Below are 14,485 nucleotides of genomic sequence, written 5' to 3' on the forward strand. Positions count from 1 at the left end.
TTAAATTATGCAAATATTTTACACCAGCCAACCAACTTTGCTCTACCTTTAGTATCCGGGGAACAGCCGAGCCATTACTGCTACCACCTACACTGTCCTATCCAACATGCTGAAGTCACTTCTGGGACACAAGGCTTGAGGACACGAAATGCATTGTCTGTTTATTGTACTCAACAAACTAAAAAATGGAATACTTTCTTATTCATACAACCGCGCTATACATTTCATACTCCAACTACCCATAAATCTAAATCCCACCCCATCCTCCGCTCTCTCTGCCTCCTACTACTCCTTGCTGCAGGAGACATTTCACCAAACCCCGGACCCTCTCTGCCGGCTCGCTCCTCACTCTTGCACACTAATCTCACTGCTAACAGCCAACCACATGCACACCGAAACTGCCACAACCTTATTAATATTCCTCTTCTCCCCCCTCCTCCCCCACCTATCTCTGCTGCTCTCTGGAATGCCCGCTCAGTCTGCAACAAACTTCCTTTCATCCATGACCTTTTCAATTTCAACGCCTTCACCTTCTTTGGGGTCACAGAAACATGGCTGACGCCTTCTGACACTGTCTCACCTGCCGCCCTCTCTTATGGGGGAGTCCACTTTAGTCACACGCCTAGAAGTGGGAATAAACATGACGGTGGTGTGGGCATTCTTTTCTCTGATAGATGCTCCTTCAAGCCACTCACCCCCATTCCTTCTCTTTCTCTACCTTCCTTTGAAGTCCATGCTGTCCGTCTATACTCTCCCTCTAACCTCCAGATCGCAATAATCTATCGCCCTCCTGGCCCTGCTTCCTTCTTCCTAGATCACTTCTCTACATGGCTCCTCCAGTTCCTGTCCTCCGATATCCCTACCATCATTATGGGCGACTTTAACATTCACGTTGACACCAACAATTCTGCCGCCACTAAACTTCTGTCACTTACTTCCTCCTACGGCCTGTCTCAGTGGTCCACTGCTCCAACTCACTCTAATGGTCATACACTTGACCTCATATTCACTCGTCTCTGTTCTATCACTGATTTCACTAATACTCCTCTCCCGCTCTCTGATTATAACTTATTAAACTTCTCTCTCTCCTCCTCTCTTCCTACCACCCTGCCTCAAGCACGCTCATATACATGCAGGAACTACCGCAACATAGACATGCAATCTGTCTCTGATGCCTTGGCACCTCTCCTCACACAACCATTCACTGACCCTGACTCAGCAGCTGCACACTACCACTGCTCAATCACGCAAGTCATGGATGAAATCGCACCCCTCACCAATGTCCGCCCACACCATGCCAGTCGCCAACCCTGGCTGACCAAAGCTACTAAACAGTTAAAGGGGTGCTCTAGGGTAGCTGAACGCCGTTGGAGAAAAATTAATACTAATGAGGATTTCATTACTTACAAAAAAGAGTTGAACAAGTTTAAAACCGCTCTCTCTTCTGCAAAACAATCATACTTCTCCTCCCTCATATCCTCCCACTTGCACAATCCAAAGCGCCTGTTCAGTACTTTCAACTACCTTCTCCGACCACCCCCTCCTCCTCCTCCTTCATGCTTATCAGCTGAAGAATTTGCAACATACTTTACAGATAAAATTGCAAAAATCCGTAGTGTGTTTTCCACGCAGACATCAAACTCCATCTCCACTCCTCTTGTTGACTGCTCTCTTTCCAGTTTTTCTTCACTTTCCGAACATTCGCTCTCTTCCCTTATCTCCAAACCCCATCTAACCACCTGTTCTTTGGATCCTATCCCATCACATCTCATTCCACAGCTATCAACATCCCTCATCCCTGCGCTAACATCGCTGTTTAACCTATCCCTCTCTACCGGAATTTTTCCATCCTCACTCAAGAGGGCTGTTGTAACACCACTACTTAAAAAAACATCTCTAGACCCCACCGAACTTGCTAACTACCGCCCAGTGTCACTTCTTCCATTTGCATCTAAATTACTTGAACGCCACATTCATGCTGAACTAAGTCAGTATCTGAAAATTCCTTGCTTGATCAGTTCCAATCTGGCTTCCGGCCAAACCACTCCACAGAAACAGCCCTCACCAAAGTAGCTAATGATCTCCTCACAGCTAAATCCAAAGGCTATTATTCCATACTCATCCTTCTAGATCTGTCATCAGCATTCGACAGTGTCGACCACACTCTACTCCTACAGATCCTTTCATCTATAGGAATAAAGGACCTCTCTCTCTCCTGGATGTCTTCCTACGTCTCTGGAAGGTCTTTCACTGTTTCTTATTCAGATCAGGCCTCCTCTTCACATCCTTTGTCTGTAGGGGTACCTCAAGGCTCTGTCCTTGGTCCCCTCCTCTTCTCCATCTACATGCACGGTCTTGGTAACTTAATCCGCTCATTTGGTTTCCAATACCACCTATATGCAGACGATACACAACTGTACCTCTCGGCCCCAGACCTTAACTCCCTCCTCACACGGATTCCCGACTGCCTGTCCGCTATTTCCTCTTTCATGTCCTCTCGCTTCTTAAAACTTAATATGAATAAAACTGAACTAATAGTCTTCCCACCATCCCTGTCCACCCCTTTGCCTGATATTACAATAAATGTTAACAACACGTCTATAACATCAGTTCCCAAAGCACGGTGCTTGGGGGTAATATTTGATTCTTCTCTCTCTCATTTACTCCTCACATTAACTCCCTAACCAGCTCCTGCCATTTCCAACTGAAAAACATAGCACGTATCCGACCTTTTCTCTCCCATGACGCAACCAAAATGTTAGTACATGCTCTTATTATATCTCGATTGGACTATTGCAATATATTGCTTGGTGAACTTCCAACTAACCGACTAACACCGCTCAATTCTGTACTGAACTCTGCTGCTCGACTCATTCATCTCTCCTCTCACTCTTCCTCTGCTGACCCTCTCTGTCAAGCTCTTCACTGGCTACCAATTAATGAAAGGATTCAGTTCAAACTCTTAACCCTAACCTACAAAGCTCTCCACAATCTCTCTCCCCTGTACATCTCCTCACTAGTCTCCAGATACCAACCCAACCGCAATCTCAGATCTGCACATGAGCTTCTTCTATCCTCTTCTACAATTACCTCCTCACATTCACGTGTACAAGACTTCTCACGTGCCTCACCCCTCCTCTGGAATGCCCTTCCACAACACATCCGCCACTCTCCCACCTTTGAAATCTTTAAACGCTCCCTCAAAACCCACCTTTTCCGACAAGCATATCCTCTAGCTTAGGCCATGCACCCACTAAATAACCTAATTACGCACTGCCTGTACATATACTGTATACATCCCCACCTCTTGTTTCCACCCCATTCCTTTAGATTGTAAGCTCGCAAGGTCAGGGCTCTCACCTTTTTGTGTCATGGACTGTTATTAATTTAATTGCTTGCACACTGTTAGACATTTATACATTTTAGTCATCATGTTAAATCAAATTATAATCAGCAGTGCTGTATCTTGTATCAGTGCTTATATTTGATGTATATCATTGTCTGTATCATTATGTATCCCTTGTTTGTTTTCTTACATTGTACAGCGCCACGGAATATGTTGGCGCTTTATAAATAAATAATAATAATAATCTGTGAAGGTAGGCCAACATTTATTCTCTTTTCAAACGGTTTTTAATTTTTATATTTTATGGGTGCCACTGCACAGTTACCTTGTACACATCTGGTTAAGATCAAAAGATTCAGTTTAGATCACAGATTGGACTGAGATATGGCCACAGTAAGAACTGTAATAAGTAATCCTCCTGCACTTGATCAGAACACAAGTATTGGCCAGGTTTAAAAGAGGCGCCCACAGCTGTGATTGCTACAGACTTAGGCACTTTGTTATTGACCTGAGGAAGCGGGCCAGTACCCATGAAACGCGTTGTCTTTTGTGCATCATCATCAAAACTTTTACCCATGTGGTTTGTTTATGGAGGTAAGATCTAAATACTCCTATACCTTATGATTTAAGATAATTATATTCTGGGCGCCTCCAATAAGTTTTCTTAACTGTAGTAAGTGATCCTCCTGCACTTGATCAGAACACAATATTGGCCAAGTTTGGGCAACATGTCAATAAACTTACAATTGGCAAGAGAAATCATCCTCTGCAAGTAATTCTGAGACCTTCCTTAGCTGCTGTTGAGTTTACCTCTTCCTAGAAGGAATCCCAGCAGTTTCTATTCCTCCTTATGCTAAACATACACGGTTCGAGAATGTCCTTATCAATAGAGCCGCTGATGGCTTGATTGATAATATCCGACAGGTCCGATGACATAGATTCCCCGCTCGATCCCCGCGGGCGGACAATAGCGGGGAATCGAGCGGCTGATAAGGAGCGCCGGCGGGGACCAATCCGCGCGGACGAGCAGGGACGTGCCGGCATCGAGCCACTGGCTCGGTATCAGCGCATTATCGCGCCGTATATGCCCAGCATTACAAGGGTTGCCACTCACTTGCCATGTATGGTTGGCCTAGCACAATCTGCATGCAGTGACATCCAGCAGGAAACAGACTGACCTACATAATTAAATGGCCCCATACACACATTTTGTCTAGCAATGTTCCATGTTCCCCAACAATCCTTTCTTCATTATACATTTTTGTCAGGTTGTCACATGTTCAAATTAAACATTAAAATGTATTGACTATGAAAAGTGAACGTAAAGATTGTAGGCTTCTGTGACACCTGTTATCAGCTAATATGACGAGAGCCAGATAAAACAGATTCTACCTTCTCCTTCCTCTTTAATGGACTTTGGTTGGGATACAGCAAAGCACTGCATAGTTTCATATTTCTGGTGCGTCTCCTGTCCATCATGGTTCTCCTCTTCACATTCTGTTATTGGCTTCACCAGCATGCGGCAATTAAATGTATGGCTATTACGTCTAGGTCCCCCATTCACTGTGGAGAAGAGAGAGAAACAGTCAGAATAACAAGGCAAAGGAGAAGGGCCTGGCAGATCTCATTTCAGCACATACAGTCATGCTGCATTGCTACTAGTAGTTTATGTACAGCAGTGTTCAGATACATGCTTAAAGGGAATGTCCAAGCAAAATAAAAAAATGAGTTTCACTTACCTGGGGCTTCTACCAGCCCCATGCAGCCATCCTGTGCCCTCGTAGTCACTCACTGTTGCTCCAGTCCCCCGCTGGCAGCTTGCTGACCTCGGAGGTCGGCGGGACGCATTGCGTACATTTTTACGCATTCCCGCTAGTGCAGGAACATTAACACATACATTTTTACGCATCACTGGGTCAATGCGTAAAAATTTACGTATTGAACCAGTAACGCATAAAAATGTATGTGTTAATGTTCCTGCATTAGCGGGTATGCGTAAAAATGTACGCAATGCATCCCGCCGACCTCTGAGGTCGGCAAGCTGCCAGCGGGGGACTGGAGCAGCAGTGAGTGACTACGAGGGCACAGGATGGCTGCATGGGGCTGGCAGAAGCCCCAGGTAATTGAAACTCATTTTTTTATCTTGCTTGAACCTTCCCTTTAAAGAAGTACAATGGTAAAAACAAGGAAAATAAATATGTACCCATACATCTGTCCCAGAGTAAACAATTCATTATTACTTCTTATGTGCCTGTAACTTACAGTCAATATCATGATCCGACAACTCAACCTTTCACTGACAGGTTTTGGACTAGCCCATTTCCTCATTGGCCATTATCAAGTTTTCCTTCATTTTCAAAAGCACTACCTGAAATGCAGTGGCACGATCTCACAGTCAGAATATTGGCACATACAGTGGAGAGATTAGACTTGCTTACCTGGGGCTTCTTCCAGCGCCTACTTGTAGCTGTCTAGTAGATCCCTCGCTGTACTTTCACTGTCCTCCAGGACACCACTGTCCCCTCTGAAATATCCCAGGCTATTGCGTATAAGCATTAGTGCCCCTCTCTCGAACACGCTCCTGTACCCAGAAGCGCTCTGTGCTTACACAGTTTAAAGCAGATCTGTGACTTGTAGCAAGTTGTAAATATGTGTAATTATATATTCACTATCTATCTATCTATCTATCTATCTATCTATCTATCTATCCTTGAACCTCAAGTCTGCAGATGTGCGTCTATTTCACCACTCCCTGCTGCTCTTATTCAAAAAAATTTATTTTAGTGACGACACTTTCCAACACGATAGCTGCTTCTGGGGCATTGCTGCCTGCACATACATCATGCACTTTCTGAAACAGTCACACACAAGAGAGCAGCAGTCTTGATCATGCACTGTATGCCCTCTTGCACACTGAGTCGCAGATGACATGCAGGGACTAGCTGTGCGAATAAAGAGCCTGCAAGGGGGAGGGCTATCCTGGATTAAATGACAGCAGTGGGCATAACTGGGTAGAAACCAGGGTGGAACCGCTTTTATAGCTCTGCCTCTTCACTTAGCTAACTTTTCCAACATTTTAGAAAAAGAATAAAGAAACAGCGTATGATAGGCACCTGCGGAAGAAACACGAGGATGTCTCCCAGGCGGTAACCCCAAATCAGGCTCGGGGGAGAAAAAAGAAGCCAGGAAAAGTAATCCTGAGCCTGACTTGGGATAGCCACCGGGGGGCTTGGGCATAGCATAGCGCGCAGCGGGAATTTCAACTCAACTATCCAGGATCGAGACACTGGCGGCCATTATCTGTCTGGTCCTGGAAGGCTCTGGATCCCTCTGGTGAGATCGCTGTGCAAGCATAGGACTCCCATGGGAGCGTGATCGAGAGAGGTGCATGAACGCTTCTGCGCATGCGTAGTTGCCCATGACCACAACTGTATATAATCACTCAATAACCGATGCACTATTATTACACTTTTATATTATATTATTCAGCTATTATATTACACTTAGTACATAGTGTTTTAGGTGTGTGATACTGAAGACTTAAAGGGGAACTTCAGCCTAAACATACATACTGTCATCAAGTTACATTAGTTATGTTAATTAGAATAGATAGGTAATATAATCTTTTACCCACGCTGTTTTAAAAGAACAGGCAAATGATTGTGATTAATGGGGGCTGCCATCTTTGTCATGGGGGCAGCCATCTTTTTGGTTGAAAGGAGGTGACAAGGAGCAGGAGACACAGTTCCAACTGTCCTGTGTCCTGATCACCCCTCCCAGCTGCACACGCTAGGCTTCAAATGTCAAATTCAAAATGTAAAAGAAAAAAATTTGCACCAAAATAGCAGAATGAGAACAACAACATCAGAAATCCCATCATGCTTTGCACAGCATCAGGGGAAAAAAGCCCGGGCAGTTTTCTTCTGTGCAGCTAAAAATGAGGCTTGTATAAGAGAAACAAAGTTCTGATGCTGTGAAACTGTTAAAGAAACACCAAGCCTTTTCAGTGCTGCTGAGTCGATTTTTAGTCCGGAGGTTCACTTTAAGTTCGGTACATCAGCCAAGCAAATGCTAACAACCAAGCATTGTGAACAACCATGGATTGCCTACGACCCCTCATACCCTGGCCACAGCTTCTTCTGTCAGCTACCATCAGGCCGCAGGTTTCGGGCCATCTCCGTCATAACGTAAAGGTACAGGAACTCCATTTTTCCATTCGCTGTCAACCTCTTGAACTCCCTTCCATGTCCTCCCACCTCCAGCGCCCACCTCCTCACTTTCTTCCCTCTTTAAGGCTACAGACACTGTTTGTGTAATGAATCGTGTCCTACTGCTGACACTGCTGTTTATTGTGCTTTTTTGTATTATACATGTTCCTATATTCCTATTTAGCTGAGCTCTGCAAGTGCCAAACCCAATTCCGGGCATGACCCAGTCGAGCTTGAATAAAGGTTTTCTGATTCTCAAACATGGTATAAAGATGGCAACCTCCACTTTCCTTTGTGTTTCTTTTTAACCTGGTTGCCCTTATATTGCAGGAGGAAGTTCCACAGTTAGTGCAAATCTGGCCAACTTCGGTAACACCAGCAAGGTAAATAGGAGGTAGACCAAACCACAGCTAGTCCTGATGGAATAATTCCATTTATGTCACATTAAAGAACAAGAATATGATACAAAAACAAGGATAAGCAAGTAATCTCTTCTGCTCCTATTTACTTTGCATTGTGCAACAAGAGCTAAAGAAGACACAGTCAGGGAGCAAGTGAGGTATAAAGAGGACATCAAAGAAACAAATCTCAAACTATGTGCTGGTTTCACTCCAGCAATTGACATCCGGTAGAAATTCATCAACTCACTGAGAGACCAAAGAGTTCTATGCATAACTTACTACACACAAAATGCGATCACATGTATAAGAGCAGAACATAAACACAGCATGCACGGTACATTTATCTTGGCAGATGCAGCCTCAGTGGAATCAGCATCAAAGACTTTCAGATGTGAAATGATCTTGGCACTGACACCTTTCTTAACTTACACAAAATGTGGACTTCTTTCTGGCAAAAAAAAAAAAGAGCTCTGGTCTAAAGAAAATAATGTTCTAAATATCAGAACCGTCCAAATATGAATGGCATGTGAATGAATGCCATCCCATATATCTTTGCATAAGAAGAAACCTAGCTGGTCAAGAGGCAAAAGTCACCTGAGAGGTTGGATCAGGCATCAATCTTTCTACTGGGTCAAGCATAGATGCCAGCTGGTCAACTGCTGGTGGTGGGAAATAATAAGCACACTAAGTGGTCTATGATCTATATGAGGTCTATGGGAGGCATGATCATGCAACTCCATTGCACCAATCTGTATGGATGGTTTTAGAAGGAAGGCTTTGGTAGGTGCTGGAGGCTCACAGCTTGAGTCACTTTTATGTTTTATAGATATAGGACAGAAGAAACTGTGCCTTGAAGAGAAAGGAAATCTCAAAGCCTCTTGATGCAGTGAGAGTAGACAGAGGGACAACTTCTGTCCACTCACATGACCATTGAAGGACAATCTTAAAACAATTTAGTTTGTAAGGCCAAGCTAAACAGTCAAATCTCATACTATACAATTGTATTAAGACTGCTCATAGAGCTGCATGTGTAGACCGCGTACAGTACATTTTCACCACAAATCAAATAGACATTTTTGGAGGGGACTCCTGTTACCTAAAGACTTTGGCAGTAGGTTTTTGATGAACTCGCTGTGGTCTCCAACATGAAGAATGCTATAAACACTGGTATTCATCAGCTCTTCTTGGTTGTACCGCAGATACTGAGTAACATTCTCAGAGACAAACACCACGTTCCCTTCACGGTTCACCACAAAGAAGAACCCATCCAGGGCCTGGAAAGAAACAAAAATAATGATCAGTGCATTACAGAGTGACCATTATATGGGTCCATAACAAAACAAACAAGACAGGTCTTATACAGGGAAAGCTGCCAATAAGCATAGACCATCATGTGCCCATTCTGCTGTGGAGGATCTGCAAGTGTCTAGCAATATAAGGTGTCAAAAACCAAACAAAAAAAAACACTACAGAAGACATGCTGCTTCGTTATTCACCATAGGTCTATATGTATGGAAAGTGCCAAGCTTTGTCTCTGAAATCTACCAATACTACTTCTTTCTTCAGTGTGTGGGTGCTGTGATATGCCAATCTGAACGTTGCGAAGGATATTGTGATGAGATTGCAATGACTCTGCCTTGCATTGGCCGTGGAATTGGCTAATGAGGCCGTAAAGTAATGGGCCACCAGAAAGACTCATTTAGAAAAAGGCAGCAGGGAGATTGACACACCCCAAAAAATAAACTCCATGGGGGGACAGAGAGACTTCTCAATATATTTTTAAGTTAGTCGGGTCTAATAAAACTTCCAGGGAAGGATTTCTGGGAAGGCCACAAAGGCCCATGCCTTGGGCAACTGCAGCCCAAGGGGATGGCTGGACAAGGAAGAGACGCTGCTGCATATTGCGAAGGCGGTAGCAAATTGAAAAGAGGCTGCAAATGGGGAAAACACACAGAAGAGGGGGTGCTGCTGCCCAAGAGAGCTGTACATAAAATAGGGGTGGGGGGGGGGGGTGGGGAGCAACAAGTGCCTATGGGAACAACCGGCCTTGGCGACTCCTATAATAAAGGAAGTAGCAGGGATGGATCATCTTAGGGTGGCTATACACACAGATTGCCACCCAATGCCACTTAGCGATCAATCCTTCTCTGATCTGAACCTGAACAGAGGGGGGTTGGATCCCTCGCACACAAAGCACATCGAAAGCTATTGAAAATCAATTAACATTTCCTGTTCTGTCTGATCGATTGTTTCGATCAATTCTAGCCTAAAATATATAGAAATAATTATTGATCAAACACTTTGTGCACTAGATTCACTCCGTTCTTTTTACCAGAATTTTGGGAACCGATGTGTAACTTCAGCACAGATCATTAAATATAATCTATTATTCTTACACTGAAGCAGCATAATTATTCATCTGCTATTCATCTCCCTCACTTGGGCCAAGTAATGGATGGCGGAATCGTAATCACGCATATTGTAGAAAAAATAATTCATTTTCAGACCAAACTTAACACATAGATGCACAAGTGGATTTAATTTCATGATTCATCTGTTTATCTATCCGCACTGCCTTCAAAACAGAGAATATATTACACTCAACTTCTGCAACAGCCCACATAGAGAGAGAAGATGACAAACAAGAACCTAGGAAATGGTTGAAATTAATTATTTTCCTGAATTAACAATCTCAAAGCTGCCAATATGCAGGTAGAACACCAACATTACAAGATCAACGCTTCACTGGACAATGCTAATGGTCAGAGCAACACTTCAAACTATGGAAAAATGTCTCCATTGCTTTTCTGCAGCCTAAAACTTCATCTATTGGATAACTGCAAAGTCTAATGCCGAGTACACACTGAGATTTTATGGTCTTTTTCCAACATGTCCGATTTGCTTAACGATCGATTTCCGAGCATTTTCCGATCGATCTATTAAAGAGACTCTGAAGTCTCAAAAAAACCCGTCTTTTTATTTAACAAATGTGTTTAACATATTAGCCCTAACTAAACCGCCGCATTCCCGCCACTGTAAACTATCTAAATCCCCCTAACTTACCCTCCCTCTCCCCTGCAAAATCCACGACTTTCTTGGTCGTGGATTTTGCTGCCCTAAGCGCCTCCATGTGAGGCAGGGCTATGAGCTGCAGCCCTGCCTCACACGCGGCTGTCAGCGGTGGATCTCCGCCTCTCCCCCGCCCCTCTCCGTGAAGGAAGACAGAGGGGCGGAGAGTGGCGACGATCCAGGCTGACAGATGCACTGTGAGGCAGAGCTGCGGCTCATAGCTCTGCCTCTCACAGAAGCACTGCCCGGATTGCCCCCCGGGGAGTTTGGGGGGATTTAAATAGTGTACAGCGTCGGGAATGCGGCGGTTTATTTAGGGCTAACATATTAAACCTACTTGTTAAATAAAAATACTTTTTTTGAGACTTCAGAGTCTCTTTAAAGTTAACAGAAATCAATCGGAAAATGCTCGAAAATCGCTAAGAAAGCAAATCAGACATGTTGGAAATAATCGATCTGACAGTAAATAGACCATAAAATCTCATAGTGTGTACCCAGCATAAGTATTCCTATTCCTGGCTCTTGCTGGAGAGCACTGTACATTCCGAATGGGCATTATTAAACTGCTTATTGGTAGGAGGAGTAACAGAGGAATTTTAATATATACTTCTAGGATTCCTAATCCACACCCTATCTCTCCTATGTGAGAGTGATGTGGAGGCTGCCATATTTATTTCAGTTGCCTTGCTGTCCTGCTGGTCTATTGGTTGCAGTAGTGTCTGAATTACACCATAAACAAGCATATAGCTAATCTTGTCAGTTCTGTCAATATCAGAAACATCTGAAATGCTGCATGCTTGTTCAGGGTCTATGGCTGAAAGTATTAGAGGCAGAGGATCAGCAAGACAGCCAGGCAACTGACATTGATTAAAAAAAGAGAATAAATATGGCAGTCTCCCAATCACCTCAGGTTCACTTTAAAGGACAACTTAAGTGAGAGGGAACTGGAGGCCGTCGGTCATTTCCTTTTAAGCAATACCAGTTGCCTGGCTATCCCACTGATCCCCCTGCCTCTAAAGGTTGCCACTCTTGATACAATTTGGCGAACAATCGTTTGTGAATGATTATTCATACGAATGACTGGAAATGATCAATTGGGACCACTAACCGGCAAATATTTCCTAACAAATCCGATCAGATTAAAATGATCGATCCGAAAATTGGATTAATTTCATTAATCTGATTGGATCGGTTAGGAGATTTTTATCAGTTAGTGGTCCCAAACTATAATTTCCGATTGTTCATATGAATAATCATTCATAATCGATCATTCGCCAAATTGTATTGTTCGTGGCAACCTTTATACTCTTAGCCATAGACCCTAAACAAGCACATGCAGATCAGGCGTTTCTTATTGTCAGATCTGACAAGATTAGCTGCATACTTGTTTCTGGTGTTTTTCAGACACTACTGCAGCCAAATAGATCAGCAGGGTTGCCAGGCAACCGGAATAGTTAATAAGGAAATAAATATAGCTGCCTCCATAGTCTTCGCCCTTTAGTTGTCTTTTAACCTCATTCCATTACCAGCATCCAAGCCTGAAGCAGGGCTGTGGAGTCAGTACAGAAATCATCCAACTCCAACTCAAGGCACCTCAGTTTATGAAACCACCGACTCCAGGTACCCAAAATTGCTCCATCTCCGAGACTCCGACTCCACAGCCCTGCCCTAAACGCACCCAGTTCCCAGCACTGTTTGGCTGACCCCGACCTTTTGTGAACATTTAACCTTCACCGTCTAACAAATCCAAACCACATGCTTCAGTACAATCATATACTAGCTTCATATATCACCTTACTTGTTAAATGTAGCACAACCCTAAAGAATCCATAACATCATCCCAGATAAGCAACTCCTTTACCTTTGTGAAGTGATCTTAGAAATTCATTTGACTTAAACCACTTCAACCCAAAGGCGTGTTTACCCTAATGGACAAGAGCGATTTTCACCTTTCAGTGCTCATCCCTTTCATTTGCCAATAGCTTAATCACTACTAATCACAATGAATTAATCTATATCTTGTTTTTTTCACCACCAATTGGGCTTTTTGGGGTTATTTGTTTTCAGTAATTACTTTTTCAATGCATTTTAAATGGAAAAACAAGGAAAAAAATGAAAAAAACACACACTATTTCTCCAATTTCATCCCCTATAGTTTTAATATAAACACGGCTACTGTGTATAAAACACACACATTTTATCTGCCTACTTGTTCTGGTTATCACAAGATTTTAATAATGTCCCTAGTGCAAAGTATGGTGACAATATAGTAGGAAATAAGGCCCCATTCACACTTGCGTTTTGCCTTGCAAACGGACCGGATCCTGATCGGATCAGGACCTGATCCTGATCGGAACCGTACGGTTCCGATCATGATCCGATCAGGATCCGGTCCGTTTGCATCAGGCATGCATCAGGCTGCCATCAGGATCCGTGGGCAAAAAATAGCGAAATTAAATAAAAAAATGTTGGGGTCAGCAGAAGGTGCACCTGGTGCACCTGTAGAATCAGGTTCCTCCGCTGTAGGCCTCACCTCCACCTCCGACATTCTGCCAAAACAGCTCCAGCACGTCTGTCACTGCTGCTCCACTCCAGACATGCTTGGCCCATGTGTCCCCATCCGAAATAGCCGCTTGGATACACATAGGAAGTGGGGTAGAACGTCAGGTTTTTGTAGGCAGTGTGTTCTGTGCCTTCCGTTTCCCATTGGTTTCTGTGTTCCGGATGGTGCTGTCAGGCTCCGGTCAGGATGCGTGGGCCGGAGATCCGGACCCCAAAAAATAGCGCATGTTGGAAAAGAGTCCGGATCCGATCCGGCTCCGGTACGTACGGAACGGACGCGTGTGAACGTCCGCATAGACATTACATTGCTATGCAGAACGTACGCTCCGTTTGTACAGTATGCGTTCTGGATCCGATCCGGAAAATCCTGATAGCGAACGCTAATGTGAACCGGGCCTAAGGGTGTATTTTTTCTTCAGTGTTTTTTCCCCCCACTATTTTCACGCGCACAGGCAGGGGAGCGCGCATGTGCACAGGCACGGGAGCGGGCACGCGCACAGCGGCAGCAGTACTGTGACTTAGAAAAACGTCCTGGAGACATTAAGAGGCTCTAGCAGGAGGTTTTTATACATCAGCATGTCATTAAGTGGTTAATGCACACCTGAAATGAGTGATATGGAGGCTGCCACATTTATTTTCTTATAAACCATTCCAGATGTCCAGCAGTTATGCTGATCTCTTTTGCTGCAGTAGTATCTGGATTACACACCTGAAACAAGCATGCAGCTTGCGACTGAAGTCTGACTAGGATGTTAACCCTATGTCTGCTTCCATGAAAGCAGGAAGTAGACACACTGCAGATTTATTGCAAGATTTGTATCAGCTGTAACAAGGCTATCATGCTGTTGCTCATCTTTAAGAGCAGAGAGGGTGTTCTGAGTTCAGGGCAGTTTGAAGTT

At 44.0% G+C, this 14,485-nt stretch overlaps 1 protein-coding gene across 4 annotated transcripts in view; it reads right to left on the reverse strand.

Annotated features, from left to right (window-relative positions):
* Positions 1 to 14,485, reverse strand: part of NCOA2 (nuclear receptor coactivator 2) — a 372,516-nt gene that overhangs the window by 76,165 nt on the left and 281,866 nt on the right. For all 4 annotated transcript variants that reach the window (XM_068237481.1, XM_068237482.1, XM_068237480.1 and 1 more), the window contains 2 exons: positions 9,052 to 9,229; positions 4,739 to 4,909 (listed from right to left, as the gene is read on the reverse strand). In XM_068237481.1, the coding sequence (XP_068093582.1) occupies positions 4,739 to 4,909; positions 9,052 to 9,229 (349 nt within the window). The remainder of the gene's footprint in view (positions 1 to 4,738; positions 4,910 to 9,051; positions 9,230 to 14,485) is intronic.

The sequence above is a fragment of the Hyperolius riggenbachi genome, chromosome 5 (assembly GCF_040937935.1).
Source record: "Hyperolius riggenbachi isolate aHypRig1 chromosome 5, aHypRig1.pri, whole genome shotgun sequence".
NCBI lineage: Eukaryota > Metazoa > Chordata > Amphibia > Anura > Hyperoliidae > Hyperolius > Hyperolius riggenbachi.